This window comes from Fringilla coelebs (assembly GCF_963513975.1).
Source record: "Fringilla coelebs genome assembly, chromosome: 19".
In the NCBI taxonomy this organism is placed as follows: Eukaryota; Metazoa; Chordata; class Aves; order Passeriformes; family Fringillidae; genus Fringilla; species Fringilla coelebs.
In genome coordinates this window covers 9,862,079-9,877,903 of record NC_140045.1, presented here as the reverse complement: position 1 = coordinate 9,877,903, position 15,825 = coordinate 9,862,079, and the positions used below count along the sequence as shown (strand labels likewise).

The window sequence follows — 15,825 nt, the reverse complement described above, 5'->3', positions numbered from 1 at the left end:
GGTTGATTGTGAGAACTTCATGGGCAGTAGGTTAAATGTGGCCATGGCCAGAAAGGGGGGAGAGCCAGAGTGTTTTCCAGTTGGGTCATTCTGCATGCAATAAATATAGCAAGTGAGTGTCTGTGGCTGTGTTGTCTCTTCAGGCTGTGGCTGAAGGCACAGCTACTCCTCCCCCATGCAATCCCATGCCCTGCAGCCCAATCCACACAGGTTTTGGAGACTCTTGCTCTCCCTGATCTCCCAGCACTCAATCCCTAAATTGTCCTTCTGCCTATGAGTCCATATTTTTAAAGATTTTGTTATATTTGTCTTTAAAATTAGAAACCAACGGGACTTTGCTTCCTGGTCAGTTGGACACCTCTAAAAGAGGGACTTGAACACCAAAGGGGTGCAGTCCCACCAAACAGTACTGGAAAATCTGCACTTGCTATTTCTTTAGGTGAACTGAAAAGAAGTTACTCCTCTGTGTAACTGCCATCACTCAGTCCTTCCTGAAACAAGCAATACTCATATGCCAAATGTTCTTCCCAAGTATCTACCCTATTGTGGAGAATCCCCTGGGTTTATGGGATGAGAAAATTACTTTCTATTCATATCAGCTACTCCTTCCCTTCTCCCAAGGGCTCTTTTAGCTGATGCTCTTCAGGAACTCCAACATATCCTAAATAATCCATGGAAGTAGAGGTTTTCTCCCCCTCCTTCACCCACCAGACCAGCAGCATAGCCTCTATTTCCATATTGCCTAGCTGGAATTTGAAGTCTGGGCTCCAGGAAGAAACAGCTCCCAGTCTGGCAGGCTCAGCACATTTAGCTCCCATGACCTTCCTAGTGGTAGGTAGTGCCCAGCATTAGTAATCTGTAACAGCAGATTTCCAATCTGAGATCTGCCCAGGCTCTGTCCCAGGCTCTGCAGGGTCTCTGGTTATTGTCAGGCCTATGGCTGCTGTTCGTGGCCATCTCAGCTGCCATGATCAATGCTGGGCAATCTCTTGGTTTACAATGGGGAAAACCATTGCACACAGCCTGGAGCATTCTCTCCCAGCCTGTTTCCTTTGGTGAACATTGCTGGTCTGGATCAGCAGCAAGGCCCTGGAGCTGGGCTGTCATGGAGCAGCAGGAACTCTCCTGAAGCACAGGAGCATGGCCAGGTGAGGATCCTGTCCCAGCACAACCCAGGAGCCCTGGAGCAGGGCAGCTCCCACAGATCCTTGGGTCCCAGCCCTTGGGAGCAGCCTCTCTGTGCCTTGGCTCTGCTCCCCTCGGCTGCCTGAAAGCAGGAGCATCAATCAGGTGCCCAGCAGGTGAGTTTGCTGCCAGCCTTCCTCACCCTGCTCTGGGGTGATTGATGGTTTGGGGCAGTGCTCTGTAACTATGAGGCTTGGAGTTCTAGTAATTAGGCAGGCAGTTAATCATTTTGGACAAAGTGCTCCCTAAATGCATGGCAGGAGGGATTTACCTGGGGTTGGGTGAAGTTGTTAAGAGATGACTAGGTGGCTGAGCAGTTTAGTCTAGTCTGAAAAACACTCCCTAAAAATCCTTTTGCTTGCTGCCAAGCTCCCCTTATCTGCAGAAAGTAGCTCATGTCATGTCCTGATGTGTCCATAGGAAGCACCACTCAGCCACGGGGCTTTCCCCAGAGCCTTGCTGTCTGGCAGGGCTGTGAGCTGCTCAGGAGGAGCCATGTAGGACTCTTCCTCCCTTCCCAGGCACAGGGTGATGGTGCTGCACTGTGGCTTTCCCAGAGCAGTTACTTCAACACAGCTGCTGTTCCCTTTGCTGGCAGTGGAGTTGGTAAAAAATGTTTGAAGTTAAGTCAGTTGGCTTCAATTTTTGGGCTAGGTTTGCTCTCATGTTTTATTTATGTTTCTGGACTGGATGAACGTCCTTGGTATTTATTTTCACTGCAGATCTTTTAAAAACAAAACAAAAAGGAAGCTCTTCTGCAAACAGTTTGTCTGGTACAACATGAGCATTGTTTGCATAGAGCAAACAACACAGCATTGACTTTACAACATGTATGCAAAGGCAGGGAAATTATTCCCACAGCAGAATTCATCCATCTTTCCATGGATTCATCCACAAATATGTGCCTCCAAACTGGCTGTCACCACTCAGAGGCCATTAGATGCAAGAGCACAGCTGTCAGGTTCTGCTGAAATTGGTTTTTTGGATTGCAGTAACTAAGAGAGCACATGTGTGCACCTGCATGAAAAACAGGAGTGCAGAAGTTTGGCTTCCACAAATTAGATGTGACTTTTGAGTATTTAAATAAGTAGAACATAACTCTGAAATAATGTGTGGCAACTTCAAGTGGAAATCAGCCCCACACTGAGACATCCCTGGGCTGCAGAACCATCAGCCCCTTGTTCTGTCACTGAAATTCACCAAAAATGGAGTAAAATAAAACTCCTTAACACCAATGTAGTGTTAAGAAGAGACATTATTTATTACAGGATAAGCTCCACCTAATGTGCACAGGATTCTCTACAAGTGCATTGCTTATATACAATCACCACATGCATAGTAGAAGTGCCTATTACTATAAAACCCTCCCCCATACACCCAGGTTCAGGTTTTTTTATAGCCTTGTTTTGGCTGCAGCTGCATTCCTAAGCCAGATGTTTTAGGAATTCAATAGGTCCTTGCTGAGAAAGCAGCTCCTGAATACCCCATTTCTTTTTGCTAAAAGTACAAAGACACAGCAGAAATTGGATTAACCCTTTTGGTATCAATTCCCCCCTTTGAAACATCTCAAATTTCTTAAGGCCATTCAATAATTTCCAACTTGATTTCTATCTATAGTCACCTATATTCCCACAAGTGCCCCTGATATGAGTGATCATTTTGCAAACACAACCAATAGCAGTGCTGATAATTATTACAACTACAATTACAGTTATGATGGTTTCCAGTATTTCAGCCAGCCCTCCTTTCAAGCACCATCACACTATTCCTTGAAGAATTTTATTGAACCAATTAGTTTCAGGCTAGCTTTGCTATCCTCAGCAACTGCCCACATTTTGTGGTCTCTGGAGATCTTCTGTTACATTTGGGATGTGTACACAACAATTTTATCCAATTCTCTATCCAATTTTAAATATCCACAACCCCCATTTTCTTTGGCCAGCAAGAGATCTAAGGGCATTCTGTTTTGTAATGTCAGATTGGCATATTGAATCACCATTGACAGATTTATAGGGATAATTCCCCAAGGAATAGGTTCCCCTGCTGAACTGGGGATAGAGAGGCAGGCTGTAATGCTGGACAGATTGTTCATCTTACAAACCCTTGGATTCAAGTCAATATTAAATTTTCTTCTTCATTTTCTTTCAAACTAAATTTTCTTCAATATTAAATTTTCTGCAAGTTTTCTTCAGGAAAATTTCATAATAATTTAAAATTAATTTTTTTAATTTTAAAAATTTAAAATAATTTTAAAATAATTTCAAAATAATTTTAAAATAATTTTATCTCTGCCTAAAGATAAAACAATTCCCATAAATATTAGTCTATACATTTTGCTGCTTCTTTACAGATGTCTTCAACATTTTCAGCTGCAAGAGTCTGGTGTTTTCCACGATTCAGTCTGAGTCAGGAGTCCTCTTAATTTGGGAGCAATGTATCCAGGAGTTAATTCCTTTCACTTTCACAGCTGGTCTTGTAGTCAACAGAACCAGAGAAGGTCCTTTTTACAGCTCCTGAAGTGGCTCAGGTTTCCAGATCTGGATGGGTATGTGATCCCCAGGCTGAACTGAGCGAACTGGGGTGTCTAGGGTAAGAGGTTCTGAGAATGACAAACCTTTTTTGTTCATTCAAGGGTTTCCCTAATAAAATTAAATATTGTTCTATTTCCCAATTCCCAATTTGTTCCTCAGTTCCAGAGAAAGTTGCAGCAGAATATGATCTCCCAAACATCAGTTCACATAGGCTCACCTTCAGGTTAGTTTGAGGCTGAGCTCTAACTCATAGCAAGCCTGGTGGTAACACCTGTGGCCATTTGAAGAAAGCTTCCTGGCACATTTTGCCAATCTGTCTCTTTAAAGTCTGATTCATTCACTCAACCCTTCTGCCAGATTGCAGTCTGCATGGAGCATGTAAATCCCAACTTATACCCAACTGGTTACCAAGTTGCTGTAACACTTCAGGTATAAAATGGGGACCCCTATCAGTGACATCCCAATAGGAATTCCTAACCGGGGTATGATCTCTTTGAGGAGTACCTTGGTGACTTTCCTGACCTTGTTGGTGCAGCAGGGGAAAAATTCTGGCCACCTGGACAAGGTGTCCAATAAATAATACCAGGAGATATCAGTATCATTGCTGGTGTGGCAGCTCAGGAAAAGCAATTTGCCAATAATCTCTGGGGGTGTTTCCTCTCTTAGTGATCCATGGAGGCAGTCCTTTTGAATTCAAAGGAGTATTTTTAAGACATATCGGGTATTTTTCTGTAACAGACTTGACACTTTTTGTCATAGGGACACTGGTATCTGAGTCCTTGGACCAGTCACCATAGCACTGATTCCCCAGTTGGTTTGCTGGTAATTCTCCTTGACAGTTTGCAACATCACTTGGGGTGGCACTATGATCTGGTTGTTGAGAGTTACCAGCCATCCACCCTCTCTGTTCTGGGCTTTTAGGTAAGTAGCTAATTTTAAATCTGCCTGACCATACCCAGGGCTAACTTCTGGGAAGGAAACAGCTTTCTTAGGTATTAATGTCAGGATGCCTTGTTGTGCAAGCCCTTGTGCAGATTTATCTGCAAGTCTGTTTCCTACAAGAATTTGGGACTCCCCACACTGGTGTGCCCTGCAGTGCAGCACAGATACTTCTCTGGGCAACTGGGTGGCATCAGGGAAGAACAATATTTCTTGTGTTTATTGATCAGAGATCCCTGTGCTGTTTCCTTTTTCTTTCCATACAGTTCCATGGGCATGAACAACTCTAAAAGCATATTTTGAGCCAGTCCACATGTTTACTCTTCCTCCTGCTGCCAATTCCAGTGCTCTTCACAGCCCTGAGCTCTGCCTTTTGTGCTGAGGTGTCCATGGGCAGTGATGCAGCTTCTATTACCTTGGCTGGTGTTACTATGGCATAGCCAGCTTTTTATTTTCCATCTTGCACCAAGCCACCTCCTTCTGTAAAGAACTCTGGATCTTCACTTGGTGCATCTTGTAGGTCTGGTCAGCTCACACAAACTTGCTCAACTGTGTGTAGGCAATGGAGGGTCAGCTGCTCTTCTCCTTGCTTTGGGATGTTCAGGACTTGGGCTGGATTTACCACTGTGGTTACTTTCAACTCCACATCTTCTTGCTCCACTAGAACAGTCTGATATTCCAGCATATGCCTTGGGGAAAGCCAGTGTCCCCCTTTTTGGCAAAACACGGTGGTTATGGTGTGTGAAGTGTGCACTATTATCTTTTGTCCAAATCAGTTTCCTGGCCTCTTGGATGAGGAGAACAGTCACTGCCACAGCACACAGGCATCAAGGCCATCCCTGGCTGACCTTGTTCAGCTGTTTTGAAAAGCACCCCACAGTCCTCTTGAAGTCTCCCACCTCCTGAGCCAGAACTCTGAGGATGAGGTGCTGCTGAGGATGAGGTCCTGCCCAAGAAGCTCAAAGGGCTTTAAGTCTGGAAGTCCTAAGGTGGGTGCAGACATCAGGGCCATCTTTAGGTGACAGAACGTGTGTTCACCCTCAGGAGCCCAAATCAAAGGTCCTTCGGGGGCCTCCTTCAAAAGCTCAATGATTTGACCAAAAGTCCATAATTTAAAACCCACAATCTTCACCATCCACCCATAGCCAGGAATGCTGTTAAATCTCAGGCAATTGCAGGTTGGGGTACTTGGCAGATGGCCTCTTTTCTGTCCATTCCAAATTTCCACTGTTCTGGTATTATTTCAAACCCTAGGTAGGTAACTTGCTGCCTCATGATTTGAGCATTTTCCCCAAAATACTTTGTAACCTCCTTGGTCCAGGAAATTTAGAAGACTGATAGTCAATTCCATGCACTTTTCATTAGTAAGATATCATCAACATACTGCAGGACCAACTCTTCAGGATTCTCCTTTTTCCAGGTCTCTAATTCTTTTGCCAAAGAGTTGGTTCCCAAAAATCGTTGGACTATTTCTCAATTTTTGTGGTAACACAATCCAGGTAAGCTGAGTCTTCACACCAGTTTGAGGATTTTCCCATTCAAAGGCAAAAATGCCCTGCCTTTGCTTACCAAGAGGTATGCAAAAGAAGGCATCCTTCAAACCTATCACTGTAAACTATTGGTGATATTCTGTAAGGGATGTTAACAGGGTAAAGTGACTGGCTAGAACAGGGTGGATGTCCTGAAATATTTGATTGATTGCTCATAGGTCCTGTACCAACCTATGTATTCATCCCAGGCTTTTTAACTGGCAAAATGGGAGTGTTCTGACTTACATACTATCAATAATCCAAATTCCCTTAAATTTTCTATTAGATTGTCAATTCCACTCCTAGATACTAACTTTAAAGGATATTGTTTCTGCTTTACTCATTTTCATCCCAGTTTTAGGGTAATATTTACAGGCTAAGCTTGTTGGGAATGGCCTGGAGTTCTACTGGTCCAAGTCAAGAGTGTTTTACTGCATTTTCTGTTATTTTTGGTACTCCTGCAGAATTGTCTGGCTCCAGTGTTCCCTGCAACATAAAAGTCCTTGCCTTGATGGCTTTAGTCTCGGGCACTAATAATTGTATTTCTCCATGTTTAAACAAAATCTGTACCTCCAATTTACTTAGCAGGTCTCTTCCTAACAGAGGAACTGGACATTCAGGCATATATAAAAATTGGTGTTATCCACTGTTTGCCAAATTTAAAGTTAAAGGGGTTAAAGAATGTTTGTTTTTCCTCTTTCCCTGTTGCACCAACAACTTTTACAGTTTCTTGGTTAAATTTTCCATGATTTGTATATAATACCGAATAAGTATTTATAATATAATAAACTATTTTACATAATATAATAAACTATTAAAAAGTCAATATATATAAAAGTATATATATATTTTTTTTATATAATATAATAAACGATTAGAAAGTCAAATTTCTCTTTCCCCCAGCTCTGTTATAACCAGTGGCACAGCTGGGGCTCTCACTCGCGGTTCCCGTTATTCCTGATGGAGGGTTAGCTGGGTGAGCCCGTTCAGGTTCTTGGGGCATTCCCGTTTCCAGTGCCCCAGTCCCCGACAATACGCGCACTGGTTCGGCTGCAGCGCTCCGCGGGCAGAGCCCCGCTCCGTCCTGCGGTTAAACAGCGCCCTTTGCAGGGCTGCGCTGAGCATGGCATCCCTACATCTTTCTCTTTTTTTCCTTTCCACCTCCCGTTTCTTCTCTCTCTCCTTCCTTTCCATTTCCCATTTCTTTTTTCTCTCCTCCCACTCAATTTCGCGTCTCTTTTCTTTCTGCTCCTTCTCCTTTTCTCTCTCTCGGATTTTGTTTTCTTCCTCTTCTCCCCTATTATTAAAAGCTATCCAGGCCACTTGTAATAGTTCTCCCAGGTCACGAGACTCTGCTCCTTCCAGTTTTTGTAACTTCTTTCTAATATCCGGTGCTGAGTTCCCTATGAAAATGGAAGCCAGCTGTACAGCTTCCTCTGGTTTTTCTGGATCAATATTAGTGTATCTCCTGGCAGTTGCCCTTAGGCGTTCCACAAATGCAGTTGGAGTCTCATGTGGTTCTTGTTTCACCTCATAAAGTTTAGCCCAATTGATTGCCTTTGGCATTGCATGTCTAAAGCCAAATAATATCCATTGTTGATATTGTCTCAGAAAAACCCTCCCCTCCTTTGTGTTAGGGTCCCATATGGGGTCCTGGGAGGGAAAATGCTCTTCCACAGTTCCTGATAATGCACCTGCTGTACCTATCCTGTCCACCTCTTTCCTGGCAGTCCTGAGTACCATCTCTCTTTCTGTGGAGTCTAATAGAGTATCTAATAGAACTTGTATAACCCCCCAATCCGGGTTCTGAGTCTTGAGAATGATTTCAAATACTCTAGATACTCTCTCTGGATCTTCTCTGTAGGGCCCTGCCAGTCTCATCCATGCCTCGAGATCAACTGGGGAGAAAGGCACCTTCACCACTACCATTCTGTGAGATCCCACCCCTGTCCAGAGCTGAGCTATGACCTCCTGCTCCCCTCCCTCCAGCTTTCTCACCCCCTGCTCCCCTCCCTCCAGCTTTCTCACCCCCTGCTCCCCTCCCTCCAGTTTTCTCACCCCCTGCTCCCCTCCCTCCAGCTTTCTCACCCCCTGCTCCCCTAGATCCTGCTTTTTCACACCCTGCTCCCCTACCTCCTGCTTTTTCACACCCTGCTCCTCTCCCTCCTGCTTTGTCATACCCTGCTCCCCTTCCTCCTGCTTTCTCACCCCCTGCTCCCCTCCCTCCTGCTTTCTCACCCCCTGCTCCCCTAGCTCCTGCTTTTTCACACCCTGCTCCCCTACCTCCTGCTTTCTCACAACCTGCTCCTCTCCCTTCTTTGTCATACCCTGCTCCCCTACCTCCTGCTTTCTCACCCCCTTCTCCTCTACCTCTTGTGTTCTCACCTCCTGCTCACTCTGGGTTCTCTCCACCACTGGACTTGCAATTAACTCTTGCGTCCCCCCCGACTGCTCATCCCCTCCTTGTCCTTCCCCCTTATCAGGCTCACCCCAATTCTCTATGCCCCTGTCTCCTGCATCTGATGCCTCTATCATTTCTACATCCTCCTCCCATCGGCTGTGGCATTTCAAACTGTGGTGCCCAATACTACAAGAGGAGCAACATTGCTTTGATATCCTATCCTTTTCCCTTTCCTTTCCAAAAGCTAACATGAGAGTGTTTGACAAGCTGGGCAGGCACCCCCTTTGCAATTCCAGATGGTCTCTTAAAGTAAAGAACAGGTCTACATAAGGCATCTCATTCCACTTCTCCTTTCTTCTACAAAACAGCCTCAGCTGTAACATGGTGTGATAATCTAGGGTGCCGTTCTCCGGCCACTTCGCCTGATTGTCCAGTTTATACAGTGGCCACCAGTGGTTACAATATAGGATTAGTTTGGATTTTAGTAGCGAGCCTCCCCCTATCTTTTCCCAGCGGTTCAATATACATTTCAACGGAGAATTCGGGATATCATTTCCCACTCTAGTTTTAGAACAAACCGCCCCCATACTCAGTAACACAAGTATATAACAACGGCTGGAAAGTGAATACAACGATTACCTGAGCGCGGGGAGTCCCGGCGGTTCTTTCCGGGCTGCAGCGGGCGGATAACGCTACCCAGCCGGCTGGCGCTGGAGCAGGCGACAGCCCGCCGGGCCGGGGCAGGGCTGCTGTACTGAGAGTCTGTTGGGTTTCTTCTCTTCTTCTCCTCCTTCCCGAGCCAAGATGACGGCGGGGGAACGGCTGAGCTGCAACTGGGGGTGCCCCTGCCCGCCCGTCCGCGCCCCTCGCGCCGGGAATCCGGCGCGCCCTGACACGAGAAGGCGCTTCGCGTCCACAAATGCGATTTCAGCGGCGCGCACAGAAAACAAATCAATAATCGATAGCACACACTCCCCGATTACTTCGAAACCCCAACAGTCAGTTAAGTTTCAACACTCTTCCTTAACGAGCTTTATATCACAGGCGTCCCAGTGTTGATTTTACAGGCCGGCAAACTGAAATCAACACACACGCAAGCTGCCAGAGACCAAAAAGAATTCAGAGTATCCAAGCAAACTCCACCGCAAAAGCGGGAACAGCAATGCTTTGGCTCCGGTGTTACGAGCCTGGCTTTTTTTTTCTCGTCGGTCAGCTACAACACTGCTCTAAGTTTCCTGCTCCAGAGGAAGCCCTCGGAGGGAACTGGAACCCCCTTGTCCTGAGGGACTGGAAGCCCCCGTAGTCCTGAGGGACTCAAAGCCCAGGACAGTGAGCTTTCCCCGGGACTTGACCCCTGTTGGGTGACTCAAACCCCTCACTAGTAACTCTGTGAGGGGATTCGTACCCCTCGTCAATAACCCCAAGATAAACAATTTAAACAATGCCTTCACTCACCCCAGGGATCTTGCCTCGAGCCCCTGACGGTCTGAGGCCGAGGTTCTCCCCGAGAACACCTCGGTGCCGGCTGGAGGTCTGTCGACTGCAGATCCGTCGAGGCTCAGAGGTAAGCTCCTATCTGCGTGGCCAATAACTGTCACCAAAATTCACCAAAAATCAGGTAAAATAAAACCCCTTAACACCAATGCAGCGCTAAGAAGTTATCAGAGGCACGGTGCACGGGGGATAAGCTCCGCCTGGTGTGCGCACCATTCACTAAAAGTTCATTGCTTAAATGCAGTCACTGCGTGTGTATTACAATTGTTCATTACCATAAAGCCTTCCCCATGCTCCCAGGTTCAGTTTTTTTCTAAAATCTTGTTTTGGCTATAGCTGCATTCCTAAGGCAGATTTCTTCCCCTTATCTTCCTTCTGTCCTTGATGAGAAAGCAGCTCCTGCATACCCTGTTTCTTTGCTAAAAGTACACAGACACAGCAGAAATTGGATTAACACTTTTGGTACCAGTTCCATGACAGGACTGAGAGCACATCCCTTTGGTTTTGCTAAACAATGAACACCAACATTTATGAACAAATGAGAAGTATTTATTTTATACTGAAGAAAAAGAAATTAAGATGTCAACACCACACCAAGAGTCAGAGACAATCCCCTAAACATTTGAACAGCAAAAACATTTCCAAGGCAATAAAGCAAAGGAAACAGCATTACATCTGGAATTATGATGGAAAGCCAATGGTTCAGCTGCTCCCTGTTTCCAGTCATATGCAGCAAGTGCTTTATGCTAAGTGGATCTGCTTCATGCTAACTGGATCTTCTGGCTTCCTGGTCAGAGCTAAGGCACAAACTAAGACACTTGATAGTGCTCTTCAGCTTGTGAAATAGCAGGATGTCAGCTCTGTTAAAGAGCTCCGACTAAACAGCTTGTTTAGTGCTGAGAAGCCTGGCTGATAACAGGAGCAAAGGGCTGAGCAGAGAAGCGTCCCCTTTCCCTAGTGCCAGCAACTGCCACCAACAGACCTCGGGATGCTCCAGTGCTAGAGACAGAAATCACTGTGTGTCACCTTTGCTTACTAATGGAAGGACAAACCTCAGAGAAATGCTCTCTTCTCTACATTTCAGTGGTTTCTGCTGATAAATTACCCCCACCTTTTGCACATGACCTCTTCAAAACAGCTCTCCTGGCTGTAACCCAAACTTTCCCCTAGCAACAGACTGAAAGTCTCTAAAAGCAAAGAATGTCCCCTTCCAGGCACCTCAGGAGAAGCAAGACCCTGGGTTCTAGCCAGGCTCCTGCTAAGTGCCCTAGACCACATCTGCAGTGCTACCTGGAAGTGCAAGAGCTTGGGGACAGCTGTGCCCTCTCATCTGCAGTCTCTCCGCAGCACAGGTCGCTGTTCAGGGCTCCCAGAGTTTCTGCAGAGGAAGTACTGGTGGCTGAGGGCTGCCTTGGCTGAGATGCGCTTGCTGGGATCGTACAGGAGCAACTGCTGCCAAGAGAAAAACCCAGCAGATTTAGGATTTTAAAAACTGGGTGAGTGATTGCACCAGCCCACGGCTGGGCCCAGTTGCAGATGTTGGTCCTGCCTTTTTCCTTCTCTGGGCTCCAAGAGTCAGATACAACTGAAATTACTCTGGGGATTATTTTAGAAGAGTTCCTTGACTCCCAGTGCAGTGGTTCCTAGAGGAACCTGCAATGACACTCCTTCAGAATAAAACTGAGCGCTATTCCATGATTTGGTGCTTCTACAATGTCAGAGGTGAGCATTCAACCCAGATCAGCTATGCTTCCAGATAATAAAATCTCAAATATCCCTATTTCTTGCCCAGTTTGAAAATGTCCTGTCTATCCCAAAGCCCTGTTCTGAGCCCTCACTCACTGTCAGTAAGTCTCTCCCATCTCGATCTAAGTTTGGAACAATGTCCTTCATCTCCTTCCTTGGCCACCGGGGAAAGCTGCCCTTGTAGTCAGGGAGCTGGGTCACACCAGGCCAGGTGACCTCGGTGGGAGTGCCCAGGGTGCGAAAAATCTGGAAGAGCTGATCGATCTCAGAGTCCCCTGGAAACAGGGCCTTCCTGGTCATCTGGGGGAAGAAAAGAAAAAGCCAGTTCCCACCTTTCCATCCGTCATGTGCCCTATTTCCTGCTGCAAGCTGCCCTCTGTCCCAGCAGGTGCAAACAACTGCACAGACCAGGGCAGTTGCAATGCAGTGATTCTGCCAGGCAGTGGCTGGGAACATCACAGGTGTCTGACTGCTCGTGCCCACTCTTGGCTAGCTCCCTCCTTCCTGCTCTGCAGCTCAGGGACTTTGGGAAAGAAGAAAAGTGCTATTATATTGCAGGGCTAAGCACAGCTCTTCCAAGGGGAGTATGGACCCCTAGGAGATCTGCCATGCCACAAGAGTGCTTGTTCTCTGCAGCCCATCATGGGGATGGAAGAGTCATCTCCTCCCAGGGTCAAAATGCTGCAGTAATAAGGCTGAAGTTACCCCTTTTGCCAGGAGAGGCATCATGTTCCAATGTACTTGGAACTGCAGCCTTCTGCCAGGCCCCCTGCCACCTACCAGGGGGGTAGATTTCCTCCTGAGATAAGGACCAGCTAACCCTTAGGGTGGACTTTCCATAAAGCAAACCCCAGGACAAGGTGGGAACACAGTATCTCAGATGTTCTGTATCTCATTCCTCTTTCCCACTGCAGCTGCCTCCTCTGGCTCATGAAAGAGATTATTTAAACCCATCCTACCATTTCTGCAAAGATGCAGCCGATGCTCCAGATATCCACAGGGGTCGAGTAGTATCTGCATCCCAGCAGTATCTCAGGGGCTCGGTACCACAGAGTCACCACCTGGAAAGGAGCCAACAAACAAATTGTGTCTGATTTCTCTGGATGAAACCAGAGGGGTGGGACCCTCCCTACTCAGCTGTAATGTAGTGACTGTACAAATCACAGCATGCTAAGGCCTTGCTGAATTTGCAGACATTTTAGTGCCTGCAAGGTTGGGATTAACAGAACACTCTTCAAAAACACACTCTGGAACAATTAAATGTACCCCGCGGAGAGAAGGTGGGAGCCCAGCTGGCAGCCTGGCTCCAGTAGACAGTCAGCACACCTTGTGGGGACATGGAGGTCCCTTAGCTGCAAGTGAGGTTAAGAGCACATTCCTGGTGTGGCTATGCCTCTATTATGAGTGAGCAACTTGTGCTGCTGCTGCTCACCCACTCTGGATTTTGTACCCCACTCAGGGAGCCTTGACACTACCTCGTGAGTGTATGTGCGTAGGGGGACACCAAAAGCTCTTGCCAGTCCAAAATCAGCCAGCTTGATTGCTCCTGCTTCATTAATGAGCAAGTTCTGTGGCTTCAAGTCCCTGTGGATGACCCTGTGCGAGTGGCAGAAGCTCACACCCTGAAGTAGCTGGAAAAGATAGTTCTGAGGAGAGAAGAGATTTCAGATAAGGCCATGATGAAAACAATTTGAACTCTGGATTGTGTGAACCAATGCACTTTGGATCTCTTACAGATCTGAATGGGAAGAAAGCCTTTGTTACAGTGCAACATCAGGTGTATGGGCCACTACTCAGAGATACACACAAACTGCTGCCACGCCACATGGGGACAGAGAGACTCCAGTCCAGATACTGTCCTTCTCTTCCACCCACCCATTGCTGTCTACAAAGGCAATTAGCAACAGATCCCTCCTTTGTTCTGCAGCATGATAGGCTGCAGAGCCTGGAAACTGCTGGGAAATAAACATTTCTGAGCAATAGTGCCATGAGGGTTTCCCAGCTGAAATGTCTGAGATCTGGAAGGCTGAGGAATCAATTCCAGGCCCAGTCTAAACTGCTCTGAGATGGCAGTGACATGCTGTCTGCCCTGCCTGTTGGCATTGCTTCCATGCTGTACCTTGACCAAGCTTAAAGGAAGCTCTCCAGCTTGGCATGAGTCCATGTACTTCTTCAGGTCCTGATTCAGGTACTCAAACACCATATAGAGCTTCTTCTGGCTGTGTATGACGTCCAGGAGCCTGTAAAAGAAGTACAGACTCTCCCTTCAATATCTGCTCCAAACCTCTGCAAATACCCAAATATCCTTCCTCCCACACATGCCTCTGCTCTGTTGGTCCTTTGGAGAAGAGAGGGGCAGTTTAAGGGCAGAATTTAGTATGGGGCAGCTGCACTGTGTTAGTGAAGTGGCAGACTCATGGGATATTGCTGAAAGCCAGGGAAGTGTAAGGGATTCCTGCATTTTCCTGTGTATTTTGGTCCTGCCTATGCAGTAGGGGAAGGACAGAAAAACCCCCTTGCTGCCTGCTCACAGAGCAGGAGCTCCTGGATGAGCTGGTGGGGAGGCTGCATCCTGGTCTTACCTGACTATGTTTGGGTGCTTCAGCTCCTTCAGCAGTGAGATTTCTCGGATCGCAGTGCTGGGGACACCCTCTGACTCCCTGTGGCAGAGACAGGCTGTACTGCACCCCATAACCCAGCGGGATCCCAGAGCCCAATCGGGCTCTGTGTCCCTTCCTTCTTCCACTGTACCCCAAGGGAGCCTTTGAGTTTGGGGTGGAGCAGTGGCTGGGGTGGGCTGGGGTGAGGCAGGGGGATATGGAGCTGTGGGCAAGGAGAGGGAGGGGACCACCTAGACATGCAAGCCTTGGGTCAGAGCTTTTATGGAAGCACCTAAGGGTGCATTTAGACAAGCCATAATGTATTAATTACCAAGGACTTTCTTTTTGGAGGTGGGGGAAAAGGAAAGCTCTTCGCCCCTCAGACAGGCACCTCTCCCACTCTGAGGGGCCACCATGGGGTGTAGCCTCAGTATATTGGCTCCCAGTCCAGGCAGACACCCCTCACTGCGCACACAGCTCAGGGATGACCCAGGGGAACAGAAATAAGCTTTTATCTGCTCAGTCCCACCCTGGAGTGCCAAGGCTGACCCTGCCTGACCCTCACAGCACAGCCCCTGAGGGAGATATTACCTCCCAACACAGCAGCTGCTTCCCCGTGCCATGGACCCAGGACCAAGTGGTGCCAGGTCAGGCCCTAAACACTTGCACTCAAAGATTTTGAGCTGCTGGCTCAGCAATGGGTTAAATCAGCCCTTTTTTAGATCACCTAAAAGTTGACGTCTTCCCTGTGGACCCATACAGCTGCCATGCCCCTGAGACACGGAGCCCCCAAGCCCTCCAGACAACACTCCCTTTGCCTCTGCCTTTCCTGGTGCCACAATACACAAGATTATTTTAATCCTAGGGACACCTTTTTTCCCCTCACACGAGTCTTTTTTGTGCCTCTTGCACCATACTGGGCACAGGCCTGGCGCCATGGCAGGCCCGGGGCTTTGCCCCACTCACGCGTCCAGGCGGATCTTCTTGAGGGCCACCAGCTGCCCCGTGCGCTTGTTGCGAGCCTTGTACACCACGCCATAGGTGCCCTCCCCAATCTTCTCCACCTTCTGGAACGACGCCTGGATGGCCTCCATGGGGCTGCCTCGGCCTGGCGACGGCACTGGGGGCGGCTGGCCCCGCGCTCTGAGGGGAGGGAAAAGAGCGGGAAACAAAAAGGCGAACGTGGGGGAAGCGTTTGAGCCCCCCGGGCGTTCCCTGAGGCGCTGCCGGGGTCTGGGCCCCACCTTGGTGCCCCCTCAGCCTCGAGGGAGCCCTCAGGGACCCGCCTGGGGCAGCTGCGGGTGGACAGGGCGGCCTGGTGGGCTCTGGGTGTGGGGGAGCTTCAGGTGGACGGAGCCGCGCAGGAGCCACCCAGGGCTGGCTGCTCTGCAGAAGGTAGC

At 47.9% G+C, this 15,825-nt stretch overlaps 1 protein-coding gene across 1 annotated transcript; it reads right to left on the bottom strand.

The window, feature by feature from the left end:
• Positions 1 to 11,405: 11,405 nt before the first annotated feature.
• On the bottom strand, positions 11,406 to 15,519 carry CDK3 (cyclin dependent kinase 3; the record flags this gene model as incomplete). Its single annotated transcript, XM_084218360.1, has 7 exons — positions 11,406 to 11,531; positions 11,922 to 12,125; positions 12,785 to 12,886; positions 13,301 to 13,471; positions 13,945 to 14,065; positions 14,408 to 14,485; positions 15,392 to 15,519. 7 exons carry the CDS (start codon positions 15,517 to 15,519, stop codon positions 11,406 to 11,408), a joined length of 930 nt encoding a protein of 309 aa, XP_084074486.1.
• Between the last annotated feature and the right edge of the window lie 306 nt (positions 15,520 to 15,825).